The sequence below is a fragment of the Stegodyphus dumicola genome, chromosome 9, assembly GCF_044657685.1.
Source record: "Stegodyphus dumicola isolate Sdum_Otavi_A_Nest chromosome 9, ASM4465768v1".
Lineage (NCBI taxonomy): Eukaryota > Metazoa > Arthropoda > Arachnida > Araneae > Eresidae > Stegodyphus > Stegodyphus dumicola.
In genome coordinates this window covers 88,897,916-88,911,658 of record NC_140776.1, presented here as the reverse complement: position 1 = coordinate 88,911,658, position 13,743 = coordinate 88,897,916, and the positions used below count along the sequence as shown (strand labels likewise).

General features: G+C 30.9%; 1 protein-coding gene across 2 annotated transcripts in view; it reads right to left on the bottom strand.

The window, feature by feature from the left end:
* The window catches only part of LOC118188496 (WD repeat domain phosphoinositide-interacting protein 2-like), a 75,537-nt gene that overhangs the window by 59,618 nt on the left and 2,176 nt on the right, over window positions 1-13,743 (bottom strand). For both annotated transcript variants that reach the window (XM_035358929.2, XM_035358930.2), the window contains exons 3-4: window positions 6,104-6,273; window positions 589-789 (exon numbers count right to left, since the gene is read on the bottom strand). In XM_035358929.2, the coding sequence (XP_035214820.1) occupies window positions 589-789; window positions 6,104-6,273 (371 nt within the window). The remainder of the gene's footprint in view (window positions 1-588; window positions 790-6,103; window positions 6,274-13,743) is intronic.

Genomic DNA, 13,743 nt, shown 5'->3' with positions numbered 1-13,743 from the left:
AAAAATACTTAAATTCCCTGACTTTTCCCTGAATATTTTGGTCAATTTTTGAATTCCCTGACTTTTCCCGGTTTTCCAGGTAGCGTGGCAACCCTGGAACTAGTATAGAAAATAATTTTCAATGACATATTAACCCAATTTAAGACAACATAGTTTCTCGTTTTGCTAGGAAACAAATACAAAAACATTCACCAAAAATCAGATTGGCATACACGTGGATAACCTGGGAAACAAACAGTTTATTGGCAATTTGCCACAGCTCTCTCTAAATTCACTCACTATTTAAATTCAATGAATCTATATTATGGATGAAAGAAATAAAAATCAAGGAAAAGAATTAAATTAAAAATAATGTGTTAGCTAAAATAAAACTTTATCTACTTTCAAAACCTGATATGCCCTTTAAAAAAACATATGACAAAAAGCATTTGATATAATATTATGCCACCTTTTCAAAATAATTACTTTTATAACACTTCTTAAATATACTTCCTTTCAATAAAAAATTGTTAAGATTTTACTTACTAAAAGTTTAGTAAACAAAAACATCATAAATTATTTTCTGAAAGAATTATTACAATACATTACCCTTTCAGTAGCATCAAATATTTGTACATTGCCATTTACACAGCTACCAGGATAAGCCAGAAGAGAGTTGCCGTTTCCATATGTTAGCGTAATGAGTCCTTTTACATTGGAAGGAGTGTTTGTAATAGCATGAAGCTTTTCGTCTTTTAAACCCATAATATACAAAATGTATATCTTATCTTCCAGACAAACAACAACATTCTATTAAAGAAAATATATGTATCTGAAGATTAAAAGCAAATATATAACTGTAAATTCCAAGAATATCACATTTACTCATTAGATCATAGAGAAAAAAAATCATAATAACATAAGAAATAATAGAAAATAGAAATATAATAGCAAACATTTCATGAAATTAAAATATGTATGAATAATGAAGATATACAGTCAAAAGTCGTTAATCCGGACTCGTCGGGACTTCGACGATTCCATTATCGATTTTCCGGATTATAGATCATCAGTTTAAATCTCGTAAGATGGCATGCAGAAATTCTAAAATTAAAAATATGAAACCGTAATTTATGAAATAAAGAGCAATTATTATCTAAAGGGTATCAAAATTTACAAAAAAAAAAAAAAAAAGAGCTTAATATTTATTTGTTTACTTTATTAAACATTTCTTTCAATGTAAGTTGTTTAAGTTGCTTCATTTTATGTGATAATACTTTCTCTTTAATTCTATAAACAGACATAATTTCTTGTTCAGTTACAAAGTTCCGCTGTTCAAGTCCCGTAATTGCTGTGCCAAGAATACCGACTAACCTGTCAATCGAAATTTTTTAGTTTTCTCTAACCTCTCTGTCACCTTCTTCATGTCTTTATCAATTTTTTGCAGCAATTCCACTTTTTGTTTGATGGACATCGAAACATACTTTCGTTTTGTAGATCCTTTGGGAGCTCCAACATCGGAAATTCTATTTGACATAATCGAAAGTTCAAGTTTACTTTTATAAAATTGCTCTTACAGTCTGCAAAAAATAATAAGTCGGATCCAATTCGAAGATTAAGGTACAACGCAATCATCAACATTAACTGAAATAGATAATTTTAGCTTATACTGTCCGTTATACATTAAACGCGCACGCGAAAACGTATTCTGCGTTTGCGCACACGCATATACGCAGTCGTAAAGGTCTTACGCGCATGCGTAAACGCCTATGCGCATGTGTCAACGCGGCGCATGCGCAGAAAGTTTTTAGCTTTGAGGCTCGGATTATAGATCATTCCGGATTATGGGTGTCCGAATTAACGACTTTTGACTGTATAATGGATGTATATGCACATTTTGTGTTGTAGAAATAACATTAAATAACATGTCCGAATTAACGACTTTTGACTGTAATATAAACAATTTTCCATACTTAAACAATCTAAGTTTTCCTTACATCTATAAAACCAAATCATTTAAAAAAAATTAGCTAAATGTTTCATACTATGACTTATGATAAATCGTTCTACTTACTGGCTTTGGAGCCTATTGCAAACTTCTAAATATGCTTCATGTTCTAGTATAGCAGAAGCACTGAATGAAAATCTGGCATTTTTTCAAACTCACATTATTATTACTGTTTGTTATTTTACTATGAATTTCAACTTATTAATACTTCAAAAATTTTTATAATTTTAGAAATATAACAAAATATCATAGCTAAATTACTTGTTTATGTATAAGCAGCATACATATACAGAATTTTGGTTTGGGTTTATCATTATAGCAAAGAACGTAAAAGCACACTAATTTTTTAACTTATTTCATATTTATATTATAGTTCATTCAAGTTAAGTATTGTTATATTACTAATATAAATATTTTTATTTTCTATATAATTTCAATTAATCTTATCTATATGTTTTCAATAACCTTTTTTCAGTAATATATGTATACACAGTGTCCACAAAAGTCCTTATCCAGCATTTATTTTCACAATCATGTTGGTCATAGAAATACACTTCCAGTCATTATATTGTTACAAACAATGCAAACACTCACATTTTGGCATTTTTATATCTAAAGAAATCAATTTTATAAAAATTAAGAAATGCAACTTTTTATGGTTCCTCCAATTCTTATACATAGGAAAATTTTGGGTGCTGTCTAATTAACTTCTCAACCTTGAAGAGAATCACCAGGCAATGTGCTATGTTGGCAAAGCAAACACAGGCAACCTAGAATTTTACGAAAATATATTCATCATGCAGCCAAAGGCAACTAGTGACCGAAATTCGATGGTCATCTTTAAGACAGTTGCTTATAACTGTAATAACAGCTTTTTAAAGCTAAAACAAGTCTATGTATACATGTAAAAAAACTGCGTGGAGAAGGAAGAAAGGTACGAGTTTTATTACATTTTTTTATTTAGCTAATTTTTTCCTGTTTTAAGTAATTTTCGATATTTCATTATGGATGTTTCTTGCTTTTTTTCTGGCTGCTTTATATAATTTTTAGTGTAACACCATATTTTTTTATATGGTTACTATTTTTTATGCCTGAGGTTGGCAATAAATTAGTCACCAATGACTGGCAGGAGTAGCTGGGGGAATAATCTGAGAATGATTTTGTAGTCGCAATTAAAAATAAATAAAACATAAATAGTGAGACCCTGCATGCCAAACCTGACTGAGATATTTGACATTAAGATCAGAGATCAAACTCGGAGGCTGTATACAAATTGGTGAGTGAAATGTCTGCATTTGTACGTAACCTAAAATTATTAAACAAAAAGTTTAGAAAAGTTTCCAATGCTAAGAGGTTAAGTTTCTATAAACATTATTGTGAACAATATTGATCAACATACTTTTAGCCTTTGAAAACTTATAAATTACTTCTGTTAAAATTTTTTTGGCATACAAATGTAAGAAAAATGCAAACTAAAGACAATACTAAATCAAGAAAGAATATCATTGAATTGTATTTTACAGAAAAAATTCATCCCTGAATTATTCTAATTCATTTATTAACCAACCACTTACAATGCAAATTGAAAATGACATCAAATCTCACAATTTTTTTTCATAATTTTTACAAAATTGATTTCTTTAAATTTGAAAATGCCCAAACATGAAAATTTGCATTATTTAAAACTTTTTTACTGGAAGTATATATTTACAACTAATGGTTTTGAAAATAAAGACAGAGTAAGAACTTTTCGGATACTGTGTATGGTGTACATGTATAGATATGAGGATAGTGCATATAATTATTTATAAATACAGTCAAAAGTCGTTAATTCGGACACCCATAATCCGGACCTCAAAGCTACGAACTTTCTGCGCATGCATCGCATGCGAATAGGCATTTACGCGTGCACCTAAGACCTTTACAGCTGCGAATATGCGTGTGCGCATGCGCATAATACCTTTACGCAAGCGCGTTTAATGTATAACGGACGGTATAAGCTAAGCTAAAATGATCTAATTCAGTTAATGTTGCAGATTGCGTCGTTCCTTAATCTTCAAATTGGATCCGGCTTATTATTTTTTGCAGACTGTTAGAGCAATTTTATAAAAGTAAGCTTGAACTTTCGATTATGTGAAATAGAATTTCCGATATATATTTACTAATATGTAAAGGATCTACAAACCGAAAGTATATTTTGAAGTCCTTTAAACAGAAAGTGGAATTGCTGCAAAAAATGGATAAAGGCATATCCTTTGATTATCTAATCATTTCGAAACATGTTTATCAATTTCACGCTGCTCTGTGGAGGGAGGGAAACGACGAGGCGTGCAATGAATTGGAAGTTGATCTGTCAGTACTATCCTTATCTTCAGGGCAGATATTTTTATTTTATTTGGCTTATAATGATTTAAATCAAGTTCCTCGTCATTATAATTCGCTTCTGGTAGTGAAGAAAGTGACAGAGAGGTTATTGAAAACGAAAAAATTTCGATTGACAAATTAGTCTGTATTTTCGACTCAGCAATTATTGGACTTGAACAGCGGAACTTTGTAACTAAACAAGAAATTATTTCTGTTTAATAGAATTAAAGAGAAAGTATTATCACATGAAACGAAGCAACTTAAACAACTTACATTGAAAGAAATGTTTAATAAAGTAAACAAATAAATATTAAGCTTTTTCTTTTTGTAAATTTTGATACCCTTTGGATCATAATTGTTCTTTATTTCATAAATTACGGTTTCATATTTTTAATTTTATAATTTCTGCATGCCACCTTACGAGATTTAAACTGATGATCTATAATCCGGAATCGTCGATGTCCCGACGAGTCCTGTACATATCCTGTATATATCCTCAAAATTTAAATGCAGGAAGGCCACCTAACCAATATATCTATATATTTCAAATAAAATTAACAGCAATAGAGAAAAGAACTACAGTATGGGGGGGAAACACAAGGAAAATCTGCATTATATGCCATTAGAAATGTTCAACACGGATTAACGACTTTTGACTGTATTTAGTCAACTGATAATATGGCTGTCTGCTTATTTAGCCATTTTGTTGAAACAATTTTTTGGATTCTTCTTTTATGTTTGTTTAATTTATGAAACACATTAAAAATAACCTTAATCTAAATAAATATATACTGTACTTGCACATTTATAAGCTGCATCCTTGCTTTTCCCTCCTAATTAAAAAAAAACAACAACTCAAAAATAAGCAGTGGATAGGCTGTTCACCATTTACAGTATGCTTTGGAGGTGTGAAAGCACTACCTGATCAGCTTCTTCACGAGCTTGGAAGCATATCATATCAATAGTTCATCAGTCACAGCCAGAGTTTTTTTCATTCCCATATGATAAAACACTATCTTCCGACTGCAGATACTTAGCTGCTTTTCCACAAAACACATTCATTACCTTGTCACTGTTATTTGAAGTTCATTCTGCTTTTCTACCACTGTATGTTGCATTAATCCATATCAAAATAATGTGCTGCAGTTTGGTTCCAGTTTTCCTCAGAGAACTAAATAACTTGCAATTTAAAATGTGCATCATAGCCCCATGATTTCCTTTAAATGACCTGCAATCAGAACTAGTGCAATTCTATGTAATATTCACCCAACATTAATGGATTTTACACATAATCATTAAATATGGGCATCTGTGCCTCATGTTTGTTATGTATGTCATTTGCAGGTATATTACACCCCTGATTTCCATCTGCTTTCTTGAGAAAAAAAGTATAGCTTATGCACAAGAATAAGTATACATACTATTTTTCGAATTTTGGAAAGAAGTGGGATGATCTTCTAACAACGATGAAAGGGGCAAGGCAGGTCAAGTTTAGATGATACCAATATACTAAAATTAGAGATGGTCACAATCCTTTGATACACAGTATACTTTTTTTTAAAAGAATTATAAACACAAATAATAACTGAAAAACCTAAACAACAAACAAAAAAGAATATTACATAAAGTGACTACATTTCTTCACATTCAAAGGCTGCTTTATGATTACACATCATTCATATAAACTTGTCAAGTTTCAGTATAATACTATATTAAAGAAAAAATATTCTGAAAATAAATATCTTTTCTTACCTTTCTGTTTAATTTAACTGAAAGAACTGTATTCGGAAACAGCTTTTCCAGTATTTCTGTTCCCTTATTATAATTATATAAAACTAAATTCCTGGGTGAATGTAAGCTTACATATGCAACTAAACTTGTAGAAAAATTTCTCTCAATGATACAGACATCTTCAATATTTCCTAAAAAAGATATAAAACATATGAATTATGATAAATGTTAACATAATTTTATTTACCATTCTTGGCATATAGAATTAAACAATCATAAGTTAAAAATATAATTTTTTAATAAATTGAATAAAAAAGCTGATGCTTCAGATGTGCCTTTTAAATAATATACCAATAATGAGAAATGCATTATGAATAGGACTCATTAGACATTGTATATATATATATACAGAGTTACAAAGACTGCATTTTTTACAATAGCAAGATAAAAAAAATAGCAATAAAATATCACTGATATTCAGAAATTTTTAAATCAGAAAGACGCATCAGAAAATGGAATTATATTCACAGTAGGGGAAAAACATTCTAATGATTTGTAACTTTAAATATAATATACAAATTATATTAAGCTTTAACAATGAAAGCTATCTGTTGGATATGTTCTTGTAAACTTCCGAAATTTGTTGTAAAAACAATATCAGAAAATTCCAAATCCATCAAATCTGTTAAGAACACTGTTGTTCTTACTGCAAGCAAAATTACCAGTGATGTGTTTGACAAATGAAAATCTAACATCAGCAATTCAATGAAAAATTTAGTCAAAACCTATTCTCAGTTTTCTTATTTACATGGATCTGCATTTTCTTGCACCTGTAGATTATCTAAAATGCATCTAAATGAAACCAGCTATTACCCAATTCTCAGGAAAAGAAAGACTAAGTATATAAGTCTTTCTTTTCCTGAGAATTGTCAAAGTATGATTATGGAAGTAAGACAAGTGTTTCTTGAAATAAATGAGCAGGTAAATAATAACAATTATAATAAAAAATCAAGTGGCTTAAATGTAAGAGATGAATTTAGCAATGAGCTCAAAGGAACCTTCTAAAGCTCACCACCAGTCTTTTGAATCACAAATGTGCAAAAGAAATAAGATTGCATGTAATTAAAAATGATATAATAGTTAAGACATGTTATAATGTGTAAATTTTACTGATTTAACCTGTTTTGTAATTAAAAATATGTCTCCTTCCCAAATACAACACTACTTGTTTCGATGATTAATGTTACTATACATTGAGAGAATAGGTTTTAAATAAGAATTTATGCAAATAACAAGGCAGAACTTTAAGTTTGTAACTTATATAACAGTAGTAAGATACCTGAAAGCTAAAATTACAAATTGAAAACTGAAATACTCAAGAACATTTAACATTTTTGTTAGAGAATTTCTATTTTATCAGATTTTAGAATTTAAGGTATTTGTTATAAACTTCACTGATCCCTACATAGAGCAATTAAAAGGTGAGACTAGGAATGACACTCCACTATTTTTATCTCACAAGTAATGTCACTGTGTAGTTGAATGAAGAACACTTTAGGCTCATTTCATGAATTATTAGTTTGAGCACACTTTTACCCCACACTCCAAATTATGGTGCTCTTCTGTTACCACGACCAGATTAAGAAGGTACTTTTCCATTTCGCCGGCGCAAATCTCGCCAAGCAGACTTTATTGGCGACAACACACAGTACACATAGAAAAAATTTTAACATATGTTAGTTCTAAGGAATTTCTATTTTGAAGGCATATACATTTTAAGGTACTATTCGGTTTTGAGGGCCGTAAAAAACGCCAAACTATTGTTGATGTCAGTGCTGCCAAAAATAATTGCGACAAACCTAACACAAGAAAGAAAATATAATAGTAAATAACTATTTAAGATTGATGTTTTAATTCAGATGAAAAGTTAATTTCATGTAATACGTTTTTTTATTATTATAATTTATATAAAAAAGGCTAAACATGACTGAATGGAAGCATAAGAGTAAATAACTATTTCAGATCATTATTATAATTTATATAAATAATTGCTAAACATGACTGAATGGATGCCTGCATTGCTATTTCGCTACCGAGTTATCGCTAAAGCATAATTTCATCTCGTTGGTTGTTCAAACATAATTTTCTATAATGAATGATGCCTTTTCTTTGAAAAAATTCTCGTTAAAGTGCAGAATCGCCCACTTATTTGTTTGCCGCTTTTTAGAAGGGCAAAAACAATTGGATTTTTGTCCATTTTCTATTACTTTTTGAGTGAAAATCCGTCGATGTGTACATAGATAAAGTCAAGGGTGCGCGCAGTGTCATTTTTGTGCAATTCTGCGATTTTTTTCAAATGAAAATAGGTCGATGTGTACATGGATACCGAGTATGTGCAATTCTTAAAAATGCGTCAAGCAGTAGGTGATACTGCACTTTACCCAAAATTCTATTGCAGACTTTTCGTCATAGGCAATTCCCAAATTGTTAAATCCATAGGATCAAAAAAGGATTTAAAAATTAAACTAGTATTTCAATGGCGTCTTAAGAAATACAGAACTATATTAACTTACGCAATCTGAAATCAGCGCGTACGGTAGATTTGGCGCTCTGTTAAATGGGCACGCTTGCTAGATTTGGCGCTTTTGTGCATATACTTTCGACGGTCCTCAAAACGGAATAGTACCCATTTTAATATCGTTTAAAATTTTGTAAAAGGACAAGAAATAAAGACAATAAATTGGTAAAAAGATATTTATTTAAGAATGAACTATGATTTCCTGGTTCATCATCCTGATTCGTCGTTTCATATCACGTGACCCAAAGTGATCTAATCTCACGTAAACTATGCTAAAAAGCTCTAATTCTGTCAGTTATTATCTACATTAATTTCAAGTTAAATCTTAATTCAGAATACAAGTGTAAATGCAAGAATTATTTCAATTCATACGAATAGCTTACTCAGAAATTATGTAAAACCGCTAGTTTACTCCGCTAGTGCATTCTAATCAGAATTCATGAATTTAACCCTTGACTTTGCCTTTTCTATATTATCGCCTTCGGGTGAGCGGTGTGATTGCATCCTAATTCACTTCACGAATGGCCTTAGGGCATAAAATTGAATTATCTGATAAAAATCCTACATAATTGTATGGCAGTATTGAAAGAAACAATCTGATTAGAAATAATTCACTTCATTACCACGAATGGCCTTAGAGCATAAAACTGAATTACCTGGTAAAAATCCTACGTAATTGTATTGTGCGATTGCATCCTAATTCACTTCATTACCACGAATGGCCTTGGGGCATAAAATTGAATTATCTGGTAAAAATCCTACATAATTGTATGCCAGTATTGAAAGAAACAATCAATCTGATTAGAAATGGTTGTGATTTGTTTTGAAAACTCAGAAATTATGTAAAACTGCTAGTTTACTTCGCTAGTGCATTATCATTAGAATTAATGAATTTAACCCTTGACTTTGCCTTTTCTATATTTTCGCCTTTGGGTGAGCGGTGTGATTGCATCCTAATTCACTTCATTACCACGAATGGCCTTAGGACATAAAATTGAATTATCTGGTAAAAATCCTACGTAATTGTATGCCAGTATTGAAAGAAACAATCAATCTGACTAGAAATGGCTGTGATTTGTTTTGAAAATGAGGCGTAAAAGGTTACCAGCAAGGATATTCCGTTTGGTATCAGTTGTACCATTACTGGCGACTTTTATCGCCTGCGCCGGCAAAACGGGAAAAGTACCCGAAATACATGTATGTATGTATGTTCATATGTATGAGTGTATACACAAATATAACATGCATAGATGAACATATACATCCATACATTTCTTATTACAATCCTGATAACAGAAGAGTGGCTAAATTATTTTTAGTGTAGCATATAAACCGAAACACCACAAAATTTTCTTAAAAATATTTTGCACATATAAAATAAATATTTAAGCTTGAATATATGCAGTAAAAGGAAATCAGTATAAAAATTACATATTAAAACTAATTTAATTAAATAATTCGGTACTTTTCCGTTTCGCCGGCGCAAATCTCACCAAGCAGACTTTATTGGTGACAACATATGGTATACACATAAAAAATATTTAAAAAATGTTAGTTTTAAGAATTCTTTTTTTGAAGGCATAAACATTTTATATCGCTTAAAATTTTATAAAAAGCGAATAAATAAAGACAATAAATTTGTAAAAAGGCATTAATTTAAGAATTTACTATGCTTTCATGGTTCAACATCCTGATTCGAGGGTTCATATCACGTGACCCCAAGCGATCTCATCTCAAGTAAACTACTCTACAAAAATCTAATGCTCTTAGTAATTATCTACATTAATTTCAAGTTAAATCTTAATTTGGAACACAAGTTTAAATGCAAGAAATATTTCAATTCGTACGAATAGCTTACTCAGAAATTTAAAACCGCAGTGCTTTACTTCGCTAATGCATTCTCATTATAATTCGTGAATTCTAATGACCTTGACTTTACCTTTTCTATATTTTCGGCTTCGGGTAAGCGCTGTGATTGCATCCTGATTGACTTAACTACCGAAATGGCCTTAGACATAAAACTGAACTATCTGATAAAAATTCTATGTAATTATATGCCAGTATTGAAAGAAACAATCAGAGAAAGCTGCGACTTGTTTTGAAAATGAGGCGTAAAAGGTTACCAGCGAGAATATTCTGTTTGGCATCGGTTGTACCATTATTGGCGACTTTATCGCTTGCGCCGGCAAAACGGAAAAGTACCAATAATTCTATTATATAAAGGAAATCAGTATAAAAATTACAGAATAAAATTGATATATAAAGAGAATCTGCATAAAAATTACAGAAGAAAGTAAAATACAATTAAATTGATCAAAATATGTCAATTCAGAGATAATTACTGGTTATTTTAAATCTCAATACAATGCAGATTTAAAATAAAGTAGATTATCTGATACTTAAAAAATCTCCTTCTCCCCATCTGTAACTATTGCACTATAAGAATTTCAGGACATTTAACTTGTGGCAAATATTTACACTTTACATGTAACATTTCACAAATGCACACATATTTAAGGATTGTGGAAACTGCAGAAATGAAACATTTTATGCACAGTTTAATAACTCAATACTTTTCAATTATGCAACTGCCACACTTTTTGTGCCCTGTGAAAGAGAAGCCAGACATATGACGAGAGCCACTACCTGGATTTGAATGATAGGATGGATTTTGGTACACTGTTATTTTGTGGTTTTGAATGTTGTAAGATTGATTTGAAGTTTCAGTACGATTTTGGATGAAAGGGAAAAAAGACAAGGGGCACCCGTAAACACATTTTTACCATGCACGTATCCTCCAACGTTCGAAAATACGCATTTCCTTCCTACAAACAGAACACTTATAATGGCAAATAAATAAACGTTCATTCACACACCAGTGAATTAATGCTTTTTTCCCTTTCATTCGAAATCATACAGAAATTTCAATAACCTTACAACATTCAGCCATTCTACCGTGTAATCCACAAAATAACAATATACCAAAATCTGTCCCATAATTCAAATTTACCGCAATCAACCAATTACATCATAATAGGGTTTCCAAAGCATTCAACTACTCATGAATGAAACAACTTAGCAATAATCCAAGGGGTACCCTTCAATTTACTCTAAACTACCTGCAACAAGGAGGATATTTTTTTACTCTTATTTTTGTGAATTTACATGCTGATGCCAGTATACAGATTCCAGTTTAGATAATTTTAGGAAGTTTTTGGATGCTGTTAAGGAATTTTGTTTGTCTGAAGACAAGGAAATTTGTAAATAAGGTGAGTGGATATTTCCTGTGTGTAGTGCTAAGACGAATTTCCTTTTTTATATTTCATTGTTTGATTTAAAATGGAGTTTATTGAGATTATACATTTTTTGTTGGCTGCTTCTTTGACTTTTTAAGTGAATATAGATGGATGTGTACATGGATGAAATCAAAGGAGTATACAATGCCTAGTTTGTGCAATTCTCTGATTTTTTTTTATGTGAAAATAGATCGATGTGTACATGGACATCCAGTTTGTGCAATTCTTTCTTGTTATTGTGGATTTGTATAGCGGCGATTTTTGTCACCATTTCAGTCAAAAGAACTGCACAAACTGGATGTCCATGTACCACCAAAAATTTCCAAGAGGCACCCGTAAATCTATTTTTACCAGATTTTGGATGCTGTTAAGGAATTCTGTCTGCCACAGAAATTTCTAAATATGGTAAGTCGATATTTCCTTTTTGTTGTGCATATATGAGAAAACATGCATTTCCTTTTTTATGTTATTTCATTGGGTGATTTAAAATGCAGTTTATTGAGCTTTGATTGGCTACAAATTTTGTTCAATTTTTGTGATGAGTAACTTTCTTTCAACATTATATGACATCATCATTCCCCTGATTTTTTTTTAAGTGAAAATAGATCGATGTGTACAAGAACAAAGTCAAGGGAGTGTGCAATTCTCTGATGTTTTTTAAGTGAAAATGGATCGATGTGTACATGGACACTGAGTTTGTGCAATTCTTTGACTTAATATTTTGGTTTCGTGTAGGGGCCATCTTGAAATTGTTCCTCGCTTGCCAATTGCCAAAAATCACCAATTTTCATTAAGGGGCACCCTGAAATATATTTTTACCTGAAATTCAACTTTTATCTTTACATAACATATTTATCAGCTATATCCCCTTCAGATTAAAGTCCATTGCTATGGTAATGAACAGCGTAATCAAGGCAGTGTAGTTGAATTGTTTTATAACCGAAATTAAGATATTAGTGATGTTAAGAAACATCTTTACTTCTTAATGATTGCATTTTAATACTGCGGTAAAAATATATTTACAGGTGGAAAATTAGAGATTTTTGGTGGCAAATGGATACAGAGTTTGCACAGTTCTTTGACTTGTTATTTGTAGCAGGGATTTTTCCACCAAAAATTGCTACTACACAAAGACCAAACAAGTCAAAGAGTTACAAAAACTCAGTATCCATGTAAATATAGACCTATTTTCACTTGAAAAAACATCCGAGAATTGCACACCCTTGACTTTCTGTATGTACACATCAACCTGTTTTTACTTAAAAAAATCAGAGAATTACACAAACTTGGCACTGCACACTCTCTTGTATGTCCATGAACACATCGATCTATTTTCACTTAAAACGTCAAAGGAGTACCCAATTCTACAGTAGAGTCAAACAAAAAATACATAATCTTGATAAACAACATTTTAAATCAAACAATAAAATAATATAAAAAAGGAAATCTATCTTATGTATCTAGGCACAACACAAAGCAAATATCCGCTTACCTTATTTAGAAATTTGTTCAAACAGTGACACGAAATTCCTTAACAGCATCCAAAAACTTCCTAAAATTATCCCAACTAGAATACGTATATTAGTGTTGACACATAAATTCACAAAAATAAGAGTAAAAAATATCCTCCGACATTCAACCATACGCATTTCCTTCCTACAAACAGGACACTTATAAAGGCTACTTAATAAAACTTCATTTACACACCAGTCATTTAATGCACTTTCCTCCCTTCATTCCAAATCGTACAGAAATTCAAACAAATCTTTTTCCCATCATTCAAAATT